The following is a 24,161-nucleotide window of genomic DNA, read 5'->3' as shown; positions in this document are numbered from 1 at the left end:
GGTTTTATATGTAATGGTTTTTAAAATTTGCTGCGTATTTGTATGACTTGTGCGTACACTTTAAACACTCTTCCACAGAATTGGGGCATGTATGTGTAATTCTAATGTTAAATGCCATTCCAGACTTCAAAAGAGTAATGTCATCTTTGTGCAGAATGAAAGAAAAAGACATGGCAATAACTAGGCTGCTAGTCTGTCAAAACTGTTCACACAAAGTAGATTTTAAAAGACCAAAAGTTCAGTTTGCGAGGCATCTGTAATACTGAATGTCTATCAACCTAACTTTGTCCTTTAAAAACTCAAACATATTTTGTAATGAAAACATAGTTTTAAACATATGACTATCTAGAAAAGTGTTGCTTTTGGAATGAAGGAATGTAATTTTAAATATAGACTTGCTGGAAAGGAGTTGTTAGAGTTGTAGATTTGTGCTGCCATTTGACTGTAAATTGCTGGCCATGTTGGCTACAGTATCTTCTAATAAAGCTATACAGGCTTAAGGTTTCCTGCCATCGCATCCCAGACTATCATACTTAAACACTTGAGACTTTGTGTTTTCTATACACACCAAAAAAATCCCTACCCTGTGTATTTTCTGCACTTTCACCAGGTTCACTATTGGCTTATTTCTATCAGTCTTTTCAGTCTCCTCAACCCTGGATTGTATGCCATGATTCTTATTTTCCATGCATATGACAACTTCTGGTCATAGAAAAAGTATTTTTGGACTAATGTGATTTGACTCAATAGCAGTTCCTGCAGTTTCTACTTGAAACTATCATTTGTGTTTAGATGGACTAAGCTGGTGTGTGGTTCCTTTTTTGTTATGGTTTCTTTACAGCTTTCATAGTGAAAGAGCTGAAATATTAGCACTATTTCAGGTAGTAAAAATGTACCAAGACAAGGACCAATGGAAAGCCAACTTAAATTGTAGATCTAAGAAGCCCGCAAGTTATTTATTGCTTTGTACAGAAGCCATTCCATTCAAGGATAAAACTGGATTTTTAAATCCATTTTTAAAGCTTGAGTTGTGGAACTCTGAAACAATTACACGTTTAAAGAAATTGTTTTTCACAAGTCTGCTTTGTAAAAAAATGTCCTTGCTTTCCCTTACACTGAAAAGTCTCCTCAAAACTATTATTTTAGGTTGTTTTGAAGTGCTACTTACCTTTTTTTCTTTTCCCATTATTATTCCTTCTGCATCATTTCTCTTTTGCAATAATACAGATTGGCAGAATCCTCAGGGCAAAGCAGCACAAGATAAGGAAGAAAAATTATTTGCTACTACCCTCAAACAGGAATAGCTGAGTGAGGCTTTATAGTAAGGTAATAAATACTCCAAATGCATCTGTTTAGCAGGGGACTGAAGACAAATGCCAGATACTCCATCCTTCTGAAGTCAACAGGAGAGTGGTAGGAGTCATCAGTGTGCTTGGTGAAATTGCCCTATGGAGCACCTTCATCATCTTGGGTCATACATATTTTCTCTGCTTGTCTCACCTTTTCTCCTACCTGCTGGATAGGACATTAGAAAAAGAAATTAAATAGGTCTTTATCTGTTACCAAACTTCTGTATTTTCTGTTTCTTCTCCCTCCTTGCTTGCAAACTCTCTCTTGAGTTCCCTTTCTCTGAAAAAGCTGTTTTGCTTATTATATTTCCAGTAGAGTCCTAGCAAGGTATAGATCTTTTCTATAGATGCATGTAGTTGATAAACGGATGGCAGGTTTGACTTTCCTTCAATGCACATAAAGGTACACAAAGAAATTAGAAGTGCATTTAGGAAGGATCAGGTATCAATGATTTTCTTACAGCTTTCTTCTAGCTTTTAGGATTGTCAATTTAAATCGGTGGATAAGCAGTATAAAATCTTTTGATCCATGTTTGTATACAGAGCTTTACTTCTTGATAAAGCAGGTGTGGCATTAGTGAGAGCAGAGTATTTGGAAAGCATATTTTAACTTATGCTGAAATAAGCTCCTTTAGGAAAAAAAAAAATCTTAATATCAGGAGAGAAATGCTCACACACAGCTTCTTTTTATGTCCTCTGCCAATCACAAAAAACAGAGAGACTGTGGGATCTTCACCTGTTGTTCTCATGTTTTCATGTTTTTCTGAAGGTTGAATGCTGACTCAAAGAGAATATAACCTTTTGAAGCTCAGCAGGGTAGCTCATGAGTATGATTTGCTTTTAATGATGGTTCCAGACCTGTCAGAGCAAATTAAGATGTTCTTAGAGGAGTATCAAATCCCATGCTAACTTTTCAGGAGCGAAGGTCAAACAATTATTTAATGTGTAAACGTTTTGATAGATTTGTCTATATTAAAGTTAGCATAAGCAGACAATCTGGTGAGAATAGGGTTCTGTACATTCCATTCCATTCATAGGGTATTATTTAGGAATACATTTCTGTACAGGTATTTCTTGATAGATAAGACTTTAAATATAAGAATACTTACTAGCAAGATATTTTAAGATGCCTTGTCCAACTGAATCTGTATGTTATAGTATTGTAAAATATCTATAGTATATGTTATGCGTTACAATAGTATAAACAATCTATTGCTATTTCCCATGCTGGGGAATGATTGGACTTGATGATCTTAAAGGTCTTTTCCTGCCTTGTTGATTCTGTGATTCTGCGATTCCTTTAATTTCATAAGACAGCACTTTTATCATAACACAGTTTCTTGCTTGCAGCTGTTCCTGCTTATATAATAAAGTGCAAACACCTTCAAATGTGACTGTATCATGTATGTGAGAATATGTATACCTATCTTAAACTAAACATAGGCTAAATAGGTTTAATTTGAATAGAATATTGTTAGAGATGTTACAGAAACTGCATTGAAGACACGGGGTTTAATTTGAATTTTCAAAGAGGTGGTTAAGGGAAGTTAAAACATATTATTACTGATTATTTCAGAGCATTCTGATACAGAATAATCTGTTAGAGGATACACTGACTCTCTGCTCTTTGACAGGTGGATGACATCTTAGGTGAAGGCAGTGATGAAAGTGATAGTGAAAAAAAAAAGCCAGAAAAGAAAGGTGAAAAACCTCAGATTAGTGCAACAGAAACTCTAGGAATGAAAACGGATCAAAGACCTGGATCATCGTCGTCATCGTCATCAAGTGAAAGAAGCTTAACATGCAGTGTACCCAGGTATGAGTTTTTCAAATGGAAAAAGAAGTTTTAATGATGTTTCATTGTGTGTGCACTGTACAATGTGCATTTGACAATGAAATATTTATGTCCTTGTTAACCTCTGTATGTTGGTAACTGGTTTATTTTGGGGTGGTTTGTAACTCTGAAATTGTCATGCTTAGTTACCTCTGTAGTGGTTTGGGATTGATTAAAAGAAATTATCATAGTAAAGGTGTGTTGATAACTGGGATATTGCCTCTTTTGGAAGAACCGTAGATCACTGATCTGTGCTTATTTTAAACAAGCATTGATCCTGAGTCAGGTAGGGAACAATGTCCTCTGCAGTGTTACTTTAAGTAAAACAAAGCATGGTTTTGGAAAGCTATGGTTTTTTTCATCTTGGGTTTTTTTTTGAGATACTTTTATATGTAACATTCATCAAAATCAGGTTGTTGAGATGGTTGTCTGCTTAGAAAGTAATTTAAACTTGCTGGTCTCTTCTGCATAAATTATTTTAGTGCTCCAGCATTGACTGTTGAATTATGACTATCAAGTAATTTGCTAGTAAACTAGGACTTGATAAAATAAGTACTTATTTTAAATATGTTAAGGAATGGTTCTCAATCTGCAGCCGCTTAATGTTTAAGTCTAACAATGTTTAGAGAACAACTTAAGATGAAGATAAAAGCGCTTTTAATTTAAAACTGCTGTAATATCATCATCCTGTACCACAAAGTGCTAAAAATTGCAAACATGACTCAAATGCGAATTGTAGTTTCTTTCTGCTCTCATAACTGGATTCTGTTTTCAGTCATAAGAATTTAAGCTCAAATATTTTTCTTTCAGTGGAGAATAATATAAGTAGTAGGACTTAAGTGACTTATTTACGTTTACATTATTTTAACTTTTATGAGCTTTGGTTTATTGCACAAAGAATGTATGAGAAAAATTGCAAAAAACATCACAGAATGTGATATAGAAATATTAACAAGGAGATTTTGATTGGCGTAGTAATGTTGCTGTATGTCAGGAGTTTATTGGAGAAAGAACTACATGGAAAGCTTGCACAGGTCTTTTAGTTTATCATGGGTATTTCTAATCATTGAGCATCTTCAGAAAAATGCCAGTCTAAAAGGTATGAGACTTTAATCTATCTCAAATAACTAGAAGAGAAATTCCCTCCTAAATGAAGTTTGGAAGAGGAAAGGCAAGCCAGTGATGAATATTCTTAGAATACCATTTGAAGTAGCAAGGCATAGTGGTGGCATGTCACTGATAATTCATTCTAATACTGTGATATTTTTGTGTGTGCATAGAAAATGCACCAAATTCTGACAAAGAAAAGGCAAGAGGAATAATTGTAAGGAATATTGCTTAGGGCTATTGCTCCATACTATTTCCTGTGTATGGTTTACAAACAGCGTGTACATTTGTAATTAATTTTTGCTCTGTATAGGAAAGTTCATAAATAAGTTTGGGTGTACTTATGCACTCAGAAGCCATGTAAAAGTAATAGCGTTACTGCTAGAATAAAGGCTTTGAGCAGCAGCTGAAGTAACTTTTCTATTTTCGGCCTTTCTGCCTTGTAAGAGTTTCCCTGTCAGTCTGTTAAATTGCATCCAGATTTGAACCTGAATGGAGTGCTGAAACGTACTCAAAAAGTGCTGGTTAAGGTGCTGACCCAGTGTCTGTTAGGCAGGAAATTCTCCTTGATAGAAAAGAGCCTCTACCTGTCATCTTAATTCCATTTTAAGTTTGGAATTTTAAATTTGTTTTTCTCGTCAGTCGGTGTTGTATGTGCGAGAGAGATGCTGTACCAAAGGCTCGATGTAAAAACAGTCACTAAACAGCGGGGTTAAAATCTCCAGGAATTTAGTCCACTCCAACACAAATACTAACTACAGTCTCAGGGGGGTCACATTTCTAAAAGCTAAGTGCTATACAAGCATATACATCTCAACCAGACCTGAAGTATCTGTTCTGAAAATTGGATTCTTGAAGTGCTAGGAATGTAACACAGATGAAGTTGTATTTAATAGTTTTCGGTTATTTCTGCTCTGTCGTATAACCTGAACTCACAAATTAACATGAATACCATCACCTCTTGCCACATTAAGAAAGCAGAGGCTTTTTATTCTAAAGGCCAGTCCCAGTTATTCAGTATGTAAATCCACCCTGGACCAGCTATTTAAATCATTATTTTGTAACTTGTTATGATCACCTTTATGTCCATATTTTAGTTATTAAAGTTTCCAGAAAACAAATATGGACAAGAGGAAGACAGTCTTAATATGATCCAGTAGTCTGTTGTTCTGGCTCAGCAGAGATGAGGTCTGCAGAGACTAGGTTTCTGGTAAGCAGTGCTAGGAAGGAAAGTGGCAAACATGAAACAGGTTGATGCAGTGTTTAATAAAGTCTTCAAGTGGATTCTTTTTAGTCCCAAAAAGTTACAGCTAAAAAGAATGGTGGTTATTTGAAACATGCTCATAAACAGACACTTCTGTCTGTATCTATTGTTAAGCACATTATTGTCTTCACATACGTCAGACAGGTTTGATCATATATTCACTGAAGACCTGTATGGATTTTTCATAGGTTTTATTCAGGTTCCCAGTGCACTTTGTTGTTTGTGAGGCTTTTTTTAAATAAGCTTCTTTCTGAATGCTCTCAATTCACAGTGCCAAGGCCAGCACTTTAGTGTTTAGTTCCAGTCTTGATAATTTCAACTTGTGTAAATCTGATGTAAGGGCTAATGGTTGCTCTGCTGAGAATTTCTTTCCTTTGGAATGGAAATTTCAGTACTTGTGTTAAAACATGTCTTTCAGTGTAAGAAGGAAGTATCCTCCTCTGAATTACTAGTGAGAAGAAATCTAATAACTAGAAGTGATACCTATTAGCAAAAACTTTTGCTTGCAGGATTCAAATTTCCTTCTCAAAAGTATAGCTCAGTGAAATGTTTTGTTTGGCAAAATTTCTTACTGATTATTCCTGCATCAGTCCCAAGAAGACTAATATTGACTGATGGAGAAATCACAGTTTTAAGAACAAATGTGTAAATTACAAAAGATATCTTTATGCTTGGAGTTCAGCTTAATTTCAGAACATCTGAAATACCTTCTACTTTTGTACATTCCCGTGGTGATATATATATCTTACTAAATTCAAGAAAGAAGCACTACAAGTTACTTTGCTACAGAGTAGAGTCTTTCAGAGAGCCTCCAGTCTTTGAGACTCTACAGTCTTTGAACTCCGAACTAAAGCACATTAATTTGCTCATTTTTGGCTGTGATCAGAAAGAGTCTGCATAGTAAAGCTGTCCTTTGAGTTCTTCAAAACAGTTTTTTTCTATCTGACTATTCTACGTTGTCTTAAAAATAAGAATAGTGGTTTAAAGTACAGCTGTGTTACAGGATTCACAATATAAGGTAAAACTTAAGCAATGTATAGAAAGGGCTTGCTAGTTCATATCAAGAAAGACTGAGCTCAGAATCTCAGACATCTCTCCATTGTCTTTTCTGTAGCCATTTTTACTAGACTTTTAAGAGGAACAGTGATTTTTCAGTTCTTTTAAGTGTTTTCTTTCAAATATAATAGCACTTCCTTTCAACAGGCACTCTGCTAGAAGACAGAAATTATAGTTTTACTTTCTTTCTCACTGCCAGAAAAGACTGCTGCAAACTCCTGTGCAAAATTTTGTTGCTGACACCTTTTATCCTAATTGAAACAATATATTCACTGTCACTATAGCTTTCTTCCAGTTCCCAGTATTGAGACGCTCTGATTTGAGAATCTTGAGACCTAAGTTTTTACAGCTCAGTGCTTCCCATGCTGTCAGCTTTGCATTTGTTATTCATACTGATCTGGAATTTTTTTCAAAAACAATTTCAGTGACAACCTATTCAAAACATATTAAGGAGCTAACTGGCTGTCATGGTTTAATGGCAGCTGGCAAGTAAGTACCATGCAGCCATTTGCTTCACTCTCACCACCCCAGTAGTCGTGTTCTCCTCTCTCTCACCCCCACCCCCCCCGCAAATACACATAGTGGGATGGGGAGGAGAATGAGAATAAAGGTAAAACCCATGGGTTGAGAGAAGAACAAATTAATAATAAAATAGTATTATTATAATAATAATAATGAAGAGGGAAATAAGGGGGAGGGGAGGAGAGAGAGGAGCCAACAGTGATGCACAGTACAATTGGTCACCACCCACTGACCAATACCCAGCCCAACCTGAGCAGCGTGTCCCTTCCAGGTGACTCTCCCGCAAGTTTATATACTGGGCATGATGTGCTGTGGTACTGAATACCCCTTTGGCTAGTTTGGGTCAGGTGTCTTGTCTCTGGTCCCTCATGGCCTCACTGGGAAAGCATGAGAGACTGAAAAGTCCTTGATCAGTCAGGATAAGTGCTACTGAGCAACACTAAAACATCAGTGTGTTATCAGCATTATTAGCATTGTTCTCAGACTAAAGCCCCAACACAGCACTGAGCCAGCTACTAGGAAAAAATTAACCATCCCAGCTGAAACCAGGATGCTGGTATATGTTCAAAGTCTTGTTGAAGGTACCCTTAATAGCCAACAGCATATCTCAAATATGGCTACCAAAATAATTGTAGAAGTTCAAGCATTTTGTCCAAGAATGGTGCCCCTCTGTTTTCTTATCCAAGCAACTCTTTGCATTGTTTCACAAGTAAAGTCTTAGTGTTATTACACTGTATAGTATTCCAGAATTCCCCTCTAAATGATGCAAGTATACTGTTGCTTTGATCTTTACAATACAGAAAAGCTGAAGATCTACGCTTAGAAATATTGGTGGTTTAAAGTCATCTTTTCTTGCCTGCTGGATCACTTGCTGCATCTGCAGAGCTTACTTAGCATAGAATGGTTTGGGTTGGAAAGTACCTGAAGATCATATAGTTCTGACCTCCCTGCCATAGGCAGGGATACCTCACCCTAGACCCTGTCACCCAAGGCTCTATCCAACTTGGCCTTGGACACTGCCAGGGATGGAGCATTTACCACTTCTTTGGGCAATCCATTCCAGTGTTTCACCACCCTCACAGTAAAGAACGTCTTCCTTACATCTAATCTAACCTTCCTCTGTTTAATTTTAAACCCATTACCTCTTGTCCTATTACTACAGTCCCTGATGAAGAGTGCCTCTCCAGCATCCTTGTAGGCCCCCTTCAGATACTGGAAGGCTGCTATGAAGTCTGTTCATACTCCAGCCCTGTCCTGGGTTCAGCAGTAGCAGTCAGTTTTTCTCCTTCTTAGTATCTGTTGCAGCACTGTGTTTTTGACTTTCAGCCTCAGAACAGAGCTGATAACACTGATGTTTAGACTGACCAAGGACTTTGTGAGTCTCATGCTCTGCCAGGGAGGAGGAGGGGCCGGGAGGAAGCAGGGACAGGACGCCTGACCCAAACTAGCCAAAGAGGTATTCCATACCACAGCACGTCATGCCCGGGGATGTAACTGGGAGCTACCCGGAAGGGCACGTCCTCTTTTCGGTCGGGCTCTTTTCCGGCGAGCGGTATCATATTTTCTTCCCTTGTTATTTCTCTTATCATTATTATTATTGGTGGCAGCAGTAGTGATTTGTGTTATACCTGAGTTACTGGACTGTTCTTATCTCAACCCGTGGGAGTTACATTCTTTTGATTCTCCTCCCCATCCCTCTGGGGAGTGGGGGGGGGGAAGTAGACTGCGTGGTTCTGATTTACGGCCTGGGCTTAAACCACGACAAGCCCCCTGATCATACTTGTGGCCCTCCTCTGGATTTGTTCCAACAGTTCCATGTCCTTTTTATGTTAAGGACACCAGAAGTGTACACAGTACTCCAAGTGAGGTCTCACAAGAGCAGAGTAAAGGGGCAGGATCACTTCCTTTGACCTGCTGGTCATGCTTCTTTTGATGCAGCCCCTAGAAATTCCTGTTCTTATGGTGGAGCAAGCAAAGGAAACGCAGTATAGCTAATGCAGTGGCTCTAATTTTATAGATTGTTAAACTTTGGCAGTTTCAAGTTGTTGGGAAAAGTTTAAGTTCGTTCCATAGAACAGCCAACATTTGTCTCTGTAATTATTACTATGAGTAATCTTATTTCTTATAAATTCAGTCTAATTCAACATTCTAAATTCAACATCTGGGAGAAGAAAGCATGCTTCAGGTAATAAGAGAATGTGATTAATGCTTGTTTTATAGAAGAGAAAATTCTGATTCAGATTTTTGCAAGGTCACAACAAGGTTTCTTGGGCTTAAAACTTAGCTGATATGGGTAGGTCAACACCTGAACTACCTAGCATGTTTCAAGTCTGTACAGTACTCTTGTGAAGAGTTTTAAGTGGCTATTCAAGAGTGGTATTTTGAGACATTAAGAACTGAAACTTCCACCAACTTCCTTTTCCACATACTGTCAACCAAATTTAACTTTCAAAATAGATTTTTTTTTAATGTTTCCTGGTGGTACAAATATTTCCTGATATGATGATAGTTCTCATAGTTACAACAAGGTAAGGAGTATATTTAAGTGACTTACTTCCCTTGCATTTCTAATGGTTTGGAAGTAAACAGCCTCTTTTCTTATAGTATACATGAGCAATTAAAAAAATTACTGCAGCTTCAGTTAGTTTTTTTTCCAGAAGCAATGGTGAAACACTCCAGACTGAAATCCAGGATCAGCTTCCAAAGGCAAACACTTCTGTTGGCAGCACATCTTGCTGTTTTCGTATGAGCCGGCTGTTCTGCAGAATTTTAATGTTACTTCTGTTTGGAAGTGATTTCGATGAAGACTCTAAGAAGGGCATGCAAAGCATAATTTGCTTCTGTACTTAAATACAATTATTGAATGAGTGTCCACTGTAAACATTAAAGAGAAGTTTCCATTTAGAAATGTTTTTACTCTTGTTATCCAAAATTTCTATATGGGGAAAAAAAAAAATGATACTAAGGCAATAACAGCTTTTTGAAGCCATTTTAATGAAATAAATTTTTCCCTCTAAAAATGACTTTTCTTTTTCTTGGGTTTGGTTGTTTGCGTTTTTTCAATGTTTCTAGTAGCAAATGTTCTATCCTCAGTTGAAGCAACAACTCACTATTTGACAGCTAGAAAATTTAAATTCTGGTTCCAGAGGATTGAATCAATGGAAATAAAACAACCAATGCCAGAAGACATTTCTCTTCATCAGGGACTGTGGTGATAGCACAAGGACTAATGGATTAAAACTTAAGCAGGAGAGATTGAGGTTGGATATAAGGAAGAAGTTCTTTACTGTAAGGATGGTGAAGCACCTGAAACAGGTTGCCCAAGGAATTTGTGAATAGTCAGTCACTGGCAGTGTTCAAGGCCAGGTTGGACAGAGCCTTGGGTGACATGGTTTAGTGTGAGGTGTCCCTGCGCATGTCAAGGGGATTGGAACATGATGATCTTAAGGTCCTTTCCAACCTAAACTGTTCAATTTTTTATAGATTACATGAAATAAAAAAAAAAATAAGAAACACACAGGAAATGTTTGATCACTGTTATGATGGGGTTTTTTCCTAGCACAGAAATACTTCTGAGTTTATATATACATTTTCTCATAAAGACAGTTTGATACTGACATATCTACACTGTATCTATTTCCCTGTTCTCCCCACTTACTCAAACTTTTTGTCTAATGTGTTAGAATCAGAGTATATTCTCAGAATATTTCTAATTACCTTTATTTAGGATTGCAATGAAATAGTTATGGGTATACAACTAAATGCTGATGTTTGTGCAATTGTCTTCTAAAAATACATTCTAGTTGTGTAAAGAGGCAAGCAGCAAGGAGTTACTACATAGTTATCAAACTGCAGCATGGTAAAGATTTTTTTTCAGGTGGGACAAATATCTGAACTATTTATCCAACTCAAACTTTCTGCTGTTGTACCAACTAGGAATCACACTGCTGTAGCACTTGCAAGCCTCTTAAATTCAAAGTTCTTCTGGACTTACTTAGCTTAAAAGGGCTAAAAATGAAACTTGGCGGAACAGAGGCTTTGACAGGTGATAATTTATGATAGAAGGCATTTGTCTTTGCACATATGGTCTTCAGGTAAACATTTTGATAGGTGGGATTGGTAGCATTAATTTGCCTGACACTTCCTTCTTGCATAACTCCATTTTACTGGCTTGTAACTTTGCCAGACAAATTTCTAGAGCTAAAATACTCTCAGACTTGCTCTGTGCTTCACACTGCATTGCTTTTGGAAAAACTAAGTAAAAAAAACCCAGCCATTTAAGATGGGGGGATAAGGGAGAACACACTAGCTTTCCAGTATTGGAAAGAAAACCTGTTTGTGGCTTGGCAGCCCTCGATTTTTGGAGTGCTGGGTCTCAGGTGACAGGTTCTTTATTTTTAAGGATGCACCTTCAGACCCTCTTGAAAATTGTCCAAATATACAAAGTTCCAGGTATGGGTGTTTCTCCCAGCAGTTTGTTAGGCACATGTTAGCCCATCCTTATTTGCATTTTATGTGATTACTAAAGTATTTTATACCAAGTATTTCTTGCTGGAAAAGCTAAAAGTACTGTAATCCAGAATACTTAGGATTCTAAAGGTAAAGACATATCCTAAAACACAGGAGTCCTTCAGCTCTAATCTTTGTCTGATTCAGTTAGGATCTGATTAGTGACCATTTTCAAAGGTTCATTAGGGTTGCTTTAGGCAACTTGAGTGCATCCAATCAACATTTAACCACATTCTGTAAGTAGCAAGAACTTTATTTCTTTTGATAGTTAATAGTTTTGAATATACTGCTAAAGATGATTCTCAGCTTTTTATCTTTGTGTGTGTCTCACATTTCCTGGTAAATCTGACCTCTCCAAACTTACATACATCTGAACCAGTCATTCTATGCCTCCTCTCTCCTCAGAGAAAAAGAATTTGGAGAGATAACTAGTTTTACCAATTTTGAGTGTCTGCACCTAGTAAGGTAAATCTCACTCTGTCATACTTTTCTCTGTTTTAAGGCACAGAAATTTGGTTTGGGGACCAAACTGTGCAAAGGAAAGCTATACTTGCAAAGTGTAGTTGTAGCCCATGTTTTTTTCCTTTTGAGTAGCTTTTGTTTCATGAAAAGTAAGTTTGATTGAAGTGAAATACTGTCCAAGCACTTAAGTGATTCCTTCCCTATAGAAATCTCTATGGTAAAGCTTCTGTATATACTGGCAGGTTATTCTTCCATTGAATTTCATTCTTGGACTTCAACAAGGTTTGTCTCACTCAGTGAAGAGGGTTAATGGTATGAAAGATCCCACTAACTTCTTAGGTCTCTGTGCCCTCCCTCCTTGTCAGACAGTATTCAGCCACTGGCTATTTTTAGAGTATTGTTCACTTCTGCTTAGTCTGCTTTTGCTCTAGAGCCTTTTTCTTAGCTGGGCAGAAGTACTGCTTTCTTTTGAAGGAGTACAAGGAACACACAGATCTGATAAAAGTCAATGAGAGATTCTCTCTTTATGTCTACATTTCAGGTGACTTAGGGAGCTAAACATGTATTTCTATGCCTGGTTTATAGACACACACACCCTTGCATGAAAATGTTGAAGGACTTTATGGCTTTACATTCACCTTATTTTTCTATTTGAAAAATACACATCCTAAGAAATTCAGAAGTTTTCTGAACTTGGCCAAAATAGATACATACACAAATTACTTTGAAAATACTTTTTTCATAAAGGTTTAAGGTGTTAATGCTACATGCTATTTCAAAGCTACTTTGCTGAATGTCTGAAGATTTAGAGAAGTCATAGGATGGCTTGGGTTGGGAGGGACCTTAAAGCTCATCCAGTTCCAGCTTGGCAGGGACACCTTCCACTAGACCAGATTGCTCCAAGCCCCATCCAACCTGGCCTTGAACACTGCCAGGGATGGGGCAGCCACAGCTTCTCTGGGCAACCTGTGCCAGGGCCTCACCACCCTCACGGGGAAGAACTTCTTTCACTTAAGCATTGACTCATGTATCTTTTTTGTACACAATATTTGAAATAATAGTATTTGCAAAATAGCAAAAATATTCTACTCATTTACTGTGTTTCAGTTATGTCTTGTAGCTAACTTGTTAACTTGTCTTTTCTTTTTTGGGTTGAAAAACGGGTATGTGTTAGTTTTATTGGTCTCGTTTGTGTGCCAGTAGCAAGTGAAGGTGCAGAGGAGTGGGTTTGTACACCCTTGTAAACCCAAAGGTGGACAGAAAGATGCTGAAAGTTATTAGTAGGTAGAATGTGGTCTAAGGAACATAAATATTGTGTGGTGCTATTTTCAATGTGCTATATTTGATAGTATAAAAAAAAATTCAGGCATGCCTGTGTGAATTGATTGTTTAAGGAATGTTACATTTCTATTTAAAAAAGAAGGAAGGGGGTGAATGACCCTAAAATAATTAATTTCCAGAATTAATGAAAGGGTGCCTGGGAGATCTGCCACAAGAGGATAACAGCATTAGAAAGGAAGGTTAGCACTCAACATTTCTTTTTAGGAAGACTTAATGCACTGATCTCATACAAGTGAAAAAAACTCAAAATTACCATCTCAGTGAAAAATATTTTTCCTCTTCATTTGCTATTATATGCTATCTGATTGAGGGAGCTGTTCCCCAGGGGGATTTTTGAGATAACACTATACCAATTTACTTGGGTTTTAAGGAGAAGTTATCTTTCTATTATATCTTAAACCTTCAGAGCCGGTTTGTGTGTCCTTCACTTTTAGCTTTTGTGTTCAGTTTTCTGCTGCTGCTGTGGTAAAAAAGATTTTATTCTATTCCTAATTTAAAGGAATTAAGCTTTATGATTTCATGTAGAAAAGTTCATGTGGACAAGTCTAAAAACTCATAAAATATAGCTGGAACTACTCTAGCTGTTCAGGAAATTAAATTAGACAAAGCATGAAATAAACGCATGCATTATTTCTTCCAAATTTCTTTCCAAATTTTCTGATGCCAGCCTTATGAAGTTTAACCATGCCAAGTGCAAGGTCCTACACCTGGGTCGGAGCAATCCCAGGCACAGCTACAGGTTGGGCAGAGAAGAGATTCAGAGCAGCCCTGCAGAGAAGGACGTGGGGGTGTCAGTCGATGAGAAAATGAACATGAGCCAGCTTCAGTGTGTACTCGCAGCCCAGAAAGCCAACTGTATCCTGGGCTGCATCAAAAGGAGCGTGACCAGCAGGTCAAAGGAGGTGATCCTGCCCCTCTACTCTGCTCTCGTGAGACCTCACTTGGAGTATTGTGTGCAGTTCTGGTGTCCTCAACATAAAAAGGACATGGAACTGTTGGAACAAGTCCAGAGGAGGGCCACGAGGATGATCAGGGGACTGGAGCACCTCCCGTATGGAGACAGGCTGATAAAGTTGGGTCTGTTCAGCCTGGAGAAGAGAAGGCTGCGTGGAGACCTCAGAGCAGCCTTCCAGTATCTGAAGGGAGCCTACAAGGATGCTGGGGATGGACTCTTCATCAGGGACTGTAGTGACAGGACAAGGGGTAACAAGTTAAAACTTAAACAGGGGAAGTTTAGATTGGATATAAGGAAGAAATGCTTTACTGTAAGGGTGGTGAGGCACTGGAATGGGTTGCCCAGGGAGGTTGTGAATGCTCCATCCTTGGCGGTGTTCAAGGCCAGATTGGATGAGGCCTTGGGTGACATGGTTTAGTGTGGGGTGTCCCTGCCCATGTCGGGGGGGGTTGGAACTAGATGATCTTAAGGTCCTTTCCAACCCTAACTATTCTATGATTCTGTGACAGAGGGGAGATGGAGATGAGATATTAGGAAGAAGTTCTTCCCTGTGAGGGTGCTGAGGCCCTGGCACAGGTTGCCCAGAGAAGCTGTGGCTGCCCCATCCCTGGCAGTGTTCAAGGCCAGGCTGGGAGCAACCTGATCTAGTGGAAGGTGTCCCTGCCCATGGCAGGGAGTTGGAACTGGATGAGCTTTAAGGTCCTTTCCAACATAAATCATTCTGTGATTCTATAAGAAGCAGTCTCTGTATGTAGTAGGTACCCAGATCTCATCAGGCAAGCAGATGGTGGGAGTGACCATGTGCTGTGGTACTTAGAGATTGTGTCTATGTTAGTGTTTTAGCCAACTTCAGGAAGGTGCCTTTGAAGCAATGCTTTGGTGTGCATCCCAGAGGGGTCTAGAGGTCAATCTAAGCTTACCTGCTGTCCTCCAGCCACTAATACACCTTCAGTTTACAGGATGAGCTTAGAGCTCATCCGAAGTAAAACTCTATTTCTGTCTTTAATACGCTGTATTGATCATGTGCATGAATGCTAAATGTGTTTTCACAGTACATACAGTGTCAACAGGGCAACTGTAAATAAGTCATCTGGAAAATTGTTAAAATTTTTGTATATTTTCAGTGTTGTATTCCTTTTTTTTAATCACTATTGATAGTCTTTTGTATCTAGACAGTGACTGTAATTTTGTATTATTTCTTCTTGATTGTTTAAATGTTGGGACGTTGCATTACACTGCTTTATTTTAAACTTTCAAGTGGTAAATTGCTTAAACCACAAGAGTGGCACTGATGAATGGCAAAATCAGCTACATAACCAAATGAATGCATGGCTTAGTTTTTTATAAAAGCACTCAATTAAGTAGATGAGACATTCATATCTTCAAGCTTATAAATGAATTTAATGGCCTAGATTTTCAAGCTGTTACTAAAATATACCTGCTATGACTTCAGTTAAGTTGCAGATTAAATTACGATTGTGTTTCCAGCTGCTGATTAGTCTTGTTGGTACACAGTGTGCATGTGGATGTTGAGAAAACTGTAAGAAAAATACTTGAGAAAATGAACCTGAATTTTCAGTAAGTTGGGGAAAGAAGTGGTTGCAGTTTGTGTTTATTTATTTACTTACGTATTATTCCCGAGAAGGTTTTGCTGCAATTTTAAAAATGGCTTTACTCCTATAATGTTTTCTGGAAGAATCTACTATCATCCAATTATGCTGAAAAAACACTTATATTAGAGTGCCTTTTCTTGGCTATGTGTATGAATTGTATTTACAGCTGCCAAGAAGACTTAAAGGTAAAAAGCTGCAATAATTAAAAGACAGCTATCCCATAAACCAGGTTCCTCTTTAAGATGCTTTCTTAGGAAAGCAAGCACCAGAATTTTGATGTACCCAGCAGAAAATAGAAATCAAATTCGTGTTGTCTGTATATAGATGGGATTCTAAGCAGCTTATAGTGTTGCTCCAGATGAGGAGTATCTGTCACAAAAAGTAGACGTATAGTGATTTTTTGTACTTCTGAACTGGCAGAAGATCCTAAAATTTGGGTGAAGCATGAAAATGGACATAAATCTGAGATGGCAATTGTATCAGAAACCAGCCAAGCTTTGCCTTGAGATGAGAAAAAAGACTACTATAACATGGCATGTTCCTATAGTTATGCTTTTATTTTGAAGTTTAATTTTGGAGAAAACTTAATTGTCTGTAATGTGTACAAACACATTTTCATACACGCTCAGGGAAGAAGCTAACAGGCAGTTTGTACTGTTTTCAGTTCTAGATATGTGAGCTGCTGCTGCATTGGGAAAATCTGAAAGCTCAATGTGTACTGATTCATTTATTCACTTTGTAGAGGCATAGTCATGAATTACCATAATCTCAGTGTTTTCAGTGGTTGGGTGTTCTCGCTTGAAATTGTGTTTTATTCACAGAAATGTAGGCACAAAACTTAAATATTTGCTGGAGAACTCCAGATGAACAAAGGGAATATTTCACTCAGAAAGCAAGCTCCTTGGATTCTGCAGGATTTTGTTTTAGAAATCTTGAGTAGCTCCTGAGAAAACTTTTTCCTTTGCAGAATTTTGCAGGGAACCCCCCTCCCAAATTCAAAATGAGGACAGATAAGACTCTGTAACCTTTTCCAGCCACTGGAAGCCATTTCTGTTTTCTGGGGACTTTTTCATGGTCTTCTGGTATCATGAGTTGTCAGGCGAGAAGGGAATAAGATTTTAAGTAGGTTTGCAAAGATCTGTTAATGTCTTGTCTTTATAATGTATAGCCCAGGTCTGTTTAGCTGTGGTCCTTTTTTTCTGTGAGAACTGATGCATGCCTGTAAAACGCTAGAGACTGTGCGATGATTGATTACAAATGGCATATCCACATCTGGGAAGTATGTAATGGATGGTTTTGAGTGGTATTTGAGGCAGTAGAGGATGAAAATGATGGAGAAAGTAGATATTGTTATAGTAAGTCATCTAGCTATCTGCTCTTCTTTGTGGTGGTGTGGTGCAGGCAGGACCAGCATGCTTTTTTGCAAAAGACTTCGAATATTTCCAAAAGATTTGTCCTTTTGGTGGAGGACAGGGAGAACAGGCAAGGGCAGAAGAGAGTATTGTCTCCTCCAAGTCTGCTGGCTGGGTGTCAAGGTCCTCAGCACTGCAAGCATCTCCCATAACAGGGGAGATGAAATGATTCTGTGTCTCTGCAGGTCTAATCTAGCATTTATTCAGCATCAGGCCCTTCAGTTGATCATAAAGTTTCTGATGTTTCATGACTGAGAAGCATCAAATACTTATGTGTAAGACAGGAGTTCTCCAAAGGGATAGAGAGGCAAGGTAGTAGTGCTGCAGTTTTTAATATCTCCTAAGGATGAAGCCTCAACAACCTCTCTGGGTAACCTGCTTAGTCACCATCACAGTGAAGAAGTGTTTCCTGATGTTAGGATGGCACATCCTGTGTTTCAGCTTGCGCCTGTTGCCTCTTGTCCAGTCACTGGGCACCACTGAAAAGAGCCTGGCTCCATCTTCACTATTCTATCCCTTCAGGAATCTGTACACATTGAGATCCATACCCCACCTCAGCTGAAGCTGAGGTAGTACAGTATGAATTCAGGTCTAACTCCTCCAAGCAGCACAACTTCCAGCTGGGCAGCCATTTTTTGGATAGCTAATAAACCCCCCAGAACTGAGGTGGCTGCATGCAGTACAAGTAAGGTGTTTCCAGGAGGATGTTTCCAGAGTGCATCTGTGTGTGAGGGGTTTGGTTTTGAGGTTGTATTTTTCCCTTTATTCCACTGTTGTTTTCACCCATCAGAGAACATTCTCTGGAGCTGCAGTACAGAAATCTAAGGTCTTGCAGTGCCTTGGCTTCTGTCAGTGGATCTAAATATTGCTTAATGTCTCTTGTACTGTGCCCCCACTGCACCTTTTAATACCTGTATTGCTTTTCTATTGCCAAGGATAGCCCAGCTTATCCTGTGATTCTGATCTTTGTATATATTGTTGAAAGGAAGGGGAGGGAAGTGGCCCTCAGTACACAGAGACTTGACTGTCCCTGTTTTGTCTAGCTGTAAATCTAAGGAGTATTGCAGTCAAATATGTTCTTTAGAAGGGTAGTTTTCTGTGAAAATATTTGATCAATAGCAGCCAGTTGTTAAAAGCTGTTCCAAATAAAAATACTTTTCCCTAGATGCTATTGACATACTGTATTAAATTATGGAAGAAAGGGGAAATCGCGTGTTCTCCTCAGTAAAAAGGCTCATGTTCCGAAAGAGGTCAACAACAGAGACACAAACACTTGCAAGCCTTGAAAGTTTTCCTTTACCAATTAAAATTTATTTGATATTTGATGTCACCTTCTGCAGACCTTTTGCACTGCTAGAATTTTAATGCTAAAAACAGCCCCTCAAATCCTTACCAACTCCTGTTTTCATGAAGTTCTCCTTCCAGCTCCTCATATGATTTAACCTTTTTCACTGTTCTTAAAGGAAGATATATGAGCTTTAAGCTGATGCTTTATTCCCGGAAGCTGAGGGCACAAGTATTATTTTTAAGGTGAATAGTAGAGTGTCATGCCTATGACATCCATACTGCTTATCAAGGAAAGTACAACAAAATCAAATCTTGCGGACAACAGACAGGAAAATACGCTCTTGTAAATCAAAATCGTGTACTTTGGGTGTAAAGCACCACATACCTTGCATGGCAAAGTCTTCACTGGAGTTTCTTCCTGCTGTGATGCACCCATTCTGTGAGTGATATGGCCATTTTGGGGATAATGGGATGACTGCATCTTCTGTTAGATACGCCTTTCAGTGGCTCCCAAGCTGGAGGAAGAGAAGTTTCTGAATGATTCTCTTAATGTCTTGAGAGTTCAAATACAGTAGTGCCCATCTTAGATATTCTTTGTCAGTCTCACTAGTAGTATTTTAAAGCCTTGTAATTGGTCAGACTTTCTATTATCTGAAGCCATTGTTCTAGATGAAAATGCCATAGCGTCTTCCTAAATATAAAAATTTGAATGACTAATTCCCATGGGCTGGCTGAGGCTTTTATACTCCCAGTTATTCTTGATCACTTATTTTCTCCCTTCAATGTCATCTGTGAAAGGACAAGGGGAGATTCAGGCTGGATGTGAGGAAAAAATTTTTTTACAGTGAGGGTGGTAAAATACTGGAACAGATTGCTCAGGGAGGTGGTTGATCCACTGTCCCTGGAGACATCTAAGGCCAGGCTGGCTGGAGATCTGGGCAACCTGACCTAGTTGAAGATGTCCCTGCTCATGCAGGGGGGTTGGACCTTTAAAGTTCCTTCCAATCCAAACTATTATGTGATTCTATGATTTGTCATCTTCCGTATTTCCTTAGGCTTCAGAAAGTTGTCATCTGTTTCGATTACATGAGAAGTAGTTTTAAGATTTTTGAAAGGGGGGGAAAATTGGGGAACTCTTCCCAAAACCCAGGTATGAGTTCTGAGAGATAAACCTGGGTCTAATGGAAGGATCTGTGCTGCTCAACATGGGCAGCTCTGAAGTTTTGCTCTGAAGCCTCATCAGTGAATTTTGTAGGAAATTGTGTGTTCTTATTCAAATATATTTCATATGCTTTTCTGGAAGATAATCTATAATTCTATGTGTGTCTTCTCTATGCTTAAGAAGAAATTGATGAATAGATTTAAGAAAGGTGTGTTGCAAGATGAAGCAAGATTTGTGATTGCAGTTTCATTTGGAAAGCATGCATTATGTTAGTTTTCTTCTAGTATGATTCTTGATGGTGATATTTTTCTTATATGTGGTAAATTAAGAAATTAAATAACAGTGTTGACAGCCATTAACCTTAGGTTTCTTTATAGCTTGTATTATAAATTTATAGTAAGATTCTGTAAGGGAAGTAAAAACTGTAAGAAATTCTTCATGGTTTCCTTATGAAATACTTAGGGAAGATTACCTTTTCCTATTGCAAATTTGTGCCTATGAAGTATTATACATCATGTTTCAGATGGAGGTACTTAGCATGTGTTCGACAAATGGGAGAAATGTGTAGAATTCAGTAATCTTCAAAAGCAAAGTAGCAAAAAGAACACTGGTTACTAGAGAAGAACCAATACGGAGAACCACACATCAATTCAAAATATACTTTTTTTTTTTTTTTTTCTTAAAGTATCTCAGGTTTTTCCAACCCTAGTTTTCAAGGAAGAAATACAATGTTTATAAATGCAAATAGGAAGACAACATCACAGATGTAAAGCTCTAACTCATGCAGAGCTAGATGCTACTCATATTTGTACATTTATTTTCTCCTTCTCATAAAGTGCACTTTTAATCCTGTGGAAAGCAGGAAACTCTCTTAAGTATAGCCAGAAGTTATGTTACCTGCGGAGTAGTGGAAATGATGCGTGTGCATGACTATCCTCTAACATGTCACTGTCTGTGCTGCAATGAGAAGGATATAAGCACACAGTTAACTAGTTCTTAGAGTCATACAAACCTTAGAATGCCATAGTAATTTTCTCAACTCCTCTTTTGTTTTTAAAAATAAATAAATAATCTTTTCAGCCTTGCTGTTATGTAACATGCATAATAGCAATCCCAGAGTAAAGGCATGGAAAACATGCACTATTTAAAGTACTAGGCTAGCTTTGAAAGTACTTTAGTATAATGAGCAGATGAAAAGCAGCTGCTTTTGCCATCTACACTTTGCAGTAACAGAGTCAGTTTTGCAAGAGACTAAAGATTCTGACAAATTGGTTGTTGTAGGTAGAAATTTAGGGGAAGTAACAGGCTTCATCATATTCTTCTGGCATAAGTTACTGCTCCATAGTGAAAATGGTTGCATGAAATACAGATTACTCCAGAGCTTATCTTTAATGCCTGGCACTCAAACTTTTGATTTTGAAACCTCAAGTTCAACAAAGATGTATTTAAATTGGAGGTTTGTATCAGAAAAACATGGAAAAATCTTTAGTAAAACTTTTCAAACATAATATTGTCATGGTTTAAGCCCAGGCCGTAAATTAGAACCACGCAGTCTACTTCCCCCCCAACCCTTTCTTCCCCCTCCTGGGGGGATGGGGAGGAGAATCGAAAGAATGCAGCTCCCACGGGTTGAGATAAGAACAGTTTAATAACTAAGGTATAACACAAATCACTACTGCTACCACTAATAGTAATAATGATAAAGGAAATAACAAGGGAAGAGAATGCAACCGCTCACCAACCAGTACCTCGCCCCCACCCCGCCGCATTCTAGCCCTTCCGGGTACTCTCAGTTCTACCTCCTGGGCATGACGTGCTGTGGTATGGAATACCTCTTTGGCTAGTTTGGGTCAGGTGTCCTGTCCCTGCTTCCTCCCGGCTTCCCCTCCTCCCTGGCAGAACGTGAGACTCACAAAGTCCTTGGTCAGGGTAAACATTCTGACCAGCAACTGAAAACATTGGCTTTATCAGTATTATTCCCAGGCCGAAAGTCAAAAACACAGTGCTGCACCAGCTACTAAGAAGGAGAAAAAATGACTGCTACTGCTAAACCAGGACTCTGAAATTCCAATTTTCCAGTTACTACAGTAGGCTTACAATTCATGTCAAAATGGAGAAACATTTTTTGTTTTTATATGTATCTGTATCTCTATATCTCTTCTTGCTGTATTCTTGCATGAAACTCTATGGGTGTCTGTTTCTTCAGTCTGTTTGTCAGAGATGTATCCTGAATTTTTCTTTCTCCTTGATGAAATAGTTTGTGTTGAAATCACTAATGTGCAAAGGAGAATGAGATTTCACTGCACAGAGGGATAATGAAATATTCAACTGGTTTCATCCCCATTTACAGCAAAATCAAAGCTCTCAAAATTACTGGAAGATTAGTAAAGAAAAAACAGGTCTAACTTAAGTCTGTTGAATGTGCAGAGATGCATAAATCTGTAGGGAAGCAAGCGTATGCTTACTCAATTGTTGAAGAAGAAGGTCCTTGTTCTAAGAATCCGGGCACATATATGTCATTGATACATGTAGCACAAACGATAGATGCAAAGTCTGCTTCAGAAGAAATCACAGAGGGACACTGTTCACTTCATAGCTGTTGCTTATAGATTCTGAAATACTTTGAGCTGCTAACTGATGAGTTATTGCAAAGGCCTAATACAATATCTGTTTATTAGAGGAACATGCATTTTGGAAAGCCTCAGATCATTAACTGTGTAAGGAAAAAAATGTCACAGGAGAGAACAGCAAGAGTGTAAACTTTCACACATTTAGACTATTAACTAGAGCTAAAATTAACCAAGGTGCCTGTTCACATTTAGATCACGAGACTGAAACGGTCTTGTGTTTCTCTGTTTCCTACAAGGAATAAGTGCACAGCTTGTGCCTGTTTGCTGGAAGTGTCAAGATGCTGAGTTTCCTCTGCAGCTTTTTTTGCCCCCCCCCCCTTTTTTTTTTCCTTCTAAAATGAAACTTCTCATCCTCCTAGAGGCTTTTACGAAGTGAGCTGTACAATCTAGATGTCCTGTGGCCCAACCAAGCAAACCTTGGTGCAGAATTAGTGCACAAAGCAACTGGTTTTTCATTATACTGCAGACTGCCTTAGAGCCTAGGTTAACCTGAAGGCAGCTCTCTGTTAAGAGAGCTACACCTTGGTGTAGCTGAGCCATTCCTACAGTCATGAACGATCAATGGCGCTTTTCTTAAGAGAGCTGGCTCTTCTGTAGTGTGCAGGGTGAATGCTTACTTGCTCTCCAGAGGCTGCTTGTGGTTGGCTTGCTGCACTAGCAAAGTGGAGCACATGCGAGTATGCTGCGGACTGTTGTTGTAAGGTCCTTATAAACTTTCAGTATTATCACTAACATGTGGGGGTTTTTTTTAATAAATCTTACATGGCAGGTGCCATAGCTGAAGTTCAAGGAAGCTCACTGGGATTTGTTGGTTTCTCCTGGGGTGGTGGCTCTCTTGTACAGTGTTCCTAAACAACTTGAATAAATCATTTCTCGGTAACATTCATATCTACAAAACATTAGGATTTTTTTTTTTTGGGGGGGGAAGGGGTTTTTTTGGTTTTCAGTTTTTCTTTCCAAAGTCACTCTCCACACACAAATGATGTTGCTTTTTTCCCAAGTTTCTTTAGCATTTTGTGGTGTAAGTGAGGTTATCTGCACTTTACCTATCAGCTAAATCTAATAAATTTTACATTAAGAATAACAAGTTGTTATAATTCTAAAAATACTTTTTTTTTTTTAATTATTCACTAAATAGCTGAACTTTGAACTTATGTGAGGTATTTTAACATGATTCTGTTGTATCTTCACGTATCCCTCCGCAATATGGAGGATTCAGATAATTGCAAATTGTTATAAGGCATGTAAACTGCCTAAGACTGCTTTTCTCACAATGTGGTAGTTTACAATACCTGTGTCTGTGTTAGACCACATCAGATGGGAAGTTTGAAAATGCTTTGAAATACAGTCTAATTAGAGTGAGCATCTGCCTTCAGCTTATTTCACTGCTTGATGTGAAAATACCTAGAAGCTATTTAGACACAGTATTATCCAGTCCAGGCGTGTGTGTGCAGTTAATGTAACTGGAATTGCACATGATATTGAAATTATGCCTATTAATGAACATAGTGATTATGCAGTTGACATCAGGAAGAGAAATGTCTTTGAAAAAGGGAAAAATAGCATAAAATTCTCTTACACTGTTTTCAGTAACAGATTTGAAAGCTCATGTGTCTTTGTACATAGAGAATTCGTTAAAAATTAACTAAGTAGTTGTC

At 38.3% G+C, this 24,161-nt stretch overlaps 1 protein-coding gene across 3 annotated transcripts in view; it reads left to right on the top strand.

Moving 5' to 3' along the window:
• Positions 1–24,161, top strand: part of CTDP1 (CTD phosphatase subunit 1) — a 104,795-nt gene that overhangs the window by 67,786 nt on the left and 12,848 nt on the right. The window contains exons 12-13 of one of the 3 annotated variants that reach the window (XM_080611401.1): positions 2,984–3,165; positions 9,793–9,994. In XM_080611401.1, coding sequence (XP_080467527.1) covers positions 2,984–3,165; positions 9,793–9,982 — 372 coding nt within the window. In that variant the 3' untranslated portion in view covers positions 9,983–9,994. Of the gene's footprint in view, positions 1–2,983; positions 3,166–9,789; positions 9,995–24,161 lie in introns of those variants that run through there. The other 2 variants (XM_080611400.1, XM_080611402.1) reach the window with 2 other exon arrangements.

This window comes from Psittacula echo (assembly GCF_963264785.1).
Source record: "Psittacula echo genome assembly, chromosome: 2".
NCBI classification, from domain to species: Eukaryota; Metazoa; Chordata; class Aves; order Psittaciformes; family Psittacidae; genus Psittacula; species Psittacula echo.
This window is presented reverse-complemented; position numbering and strand designations above follow the sequence as displayed.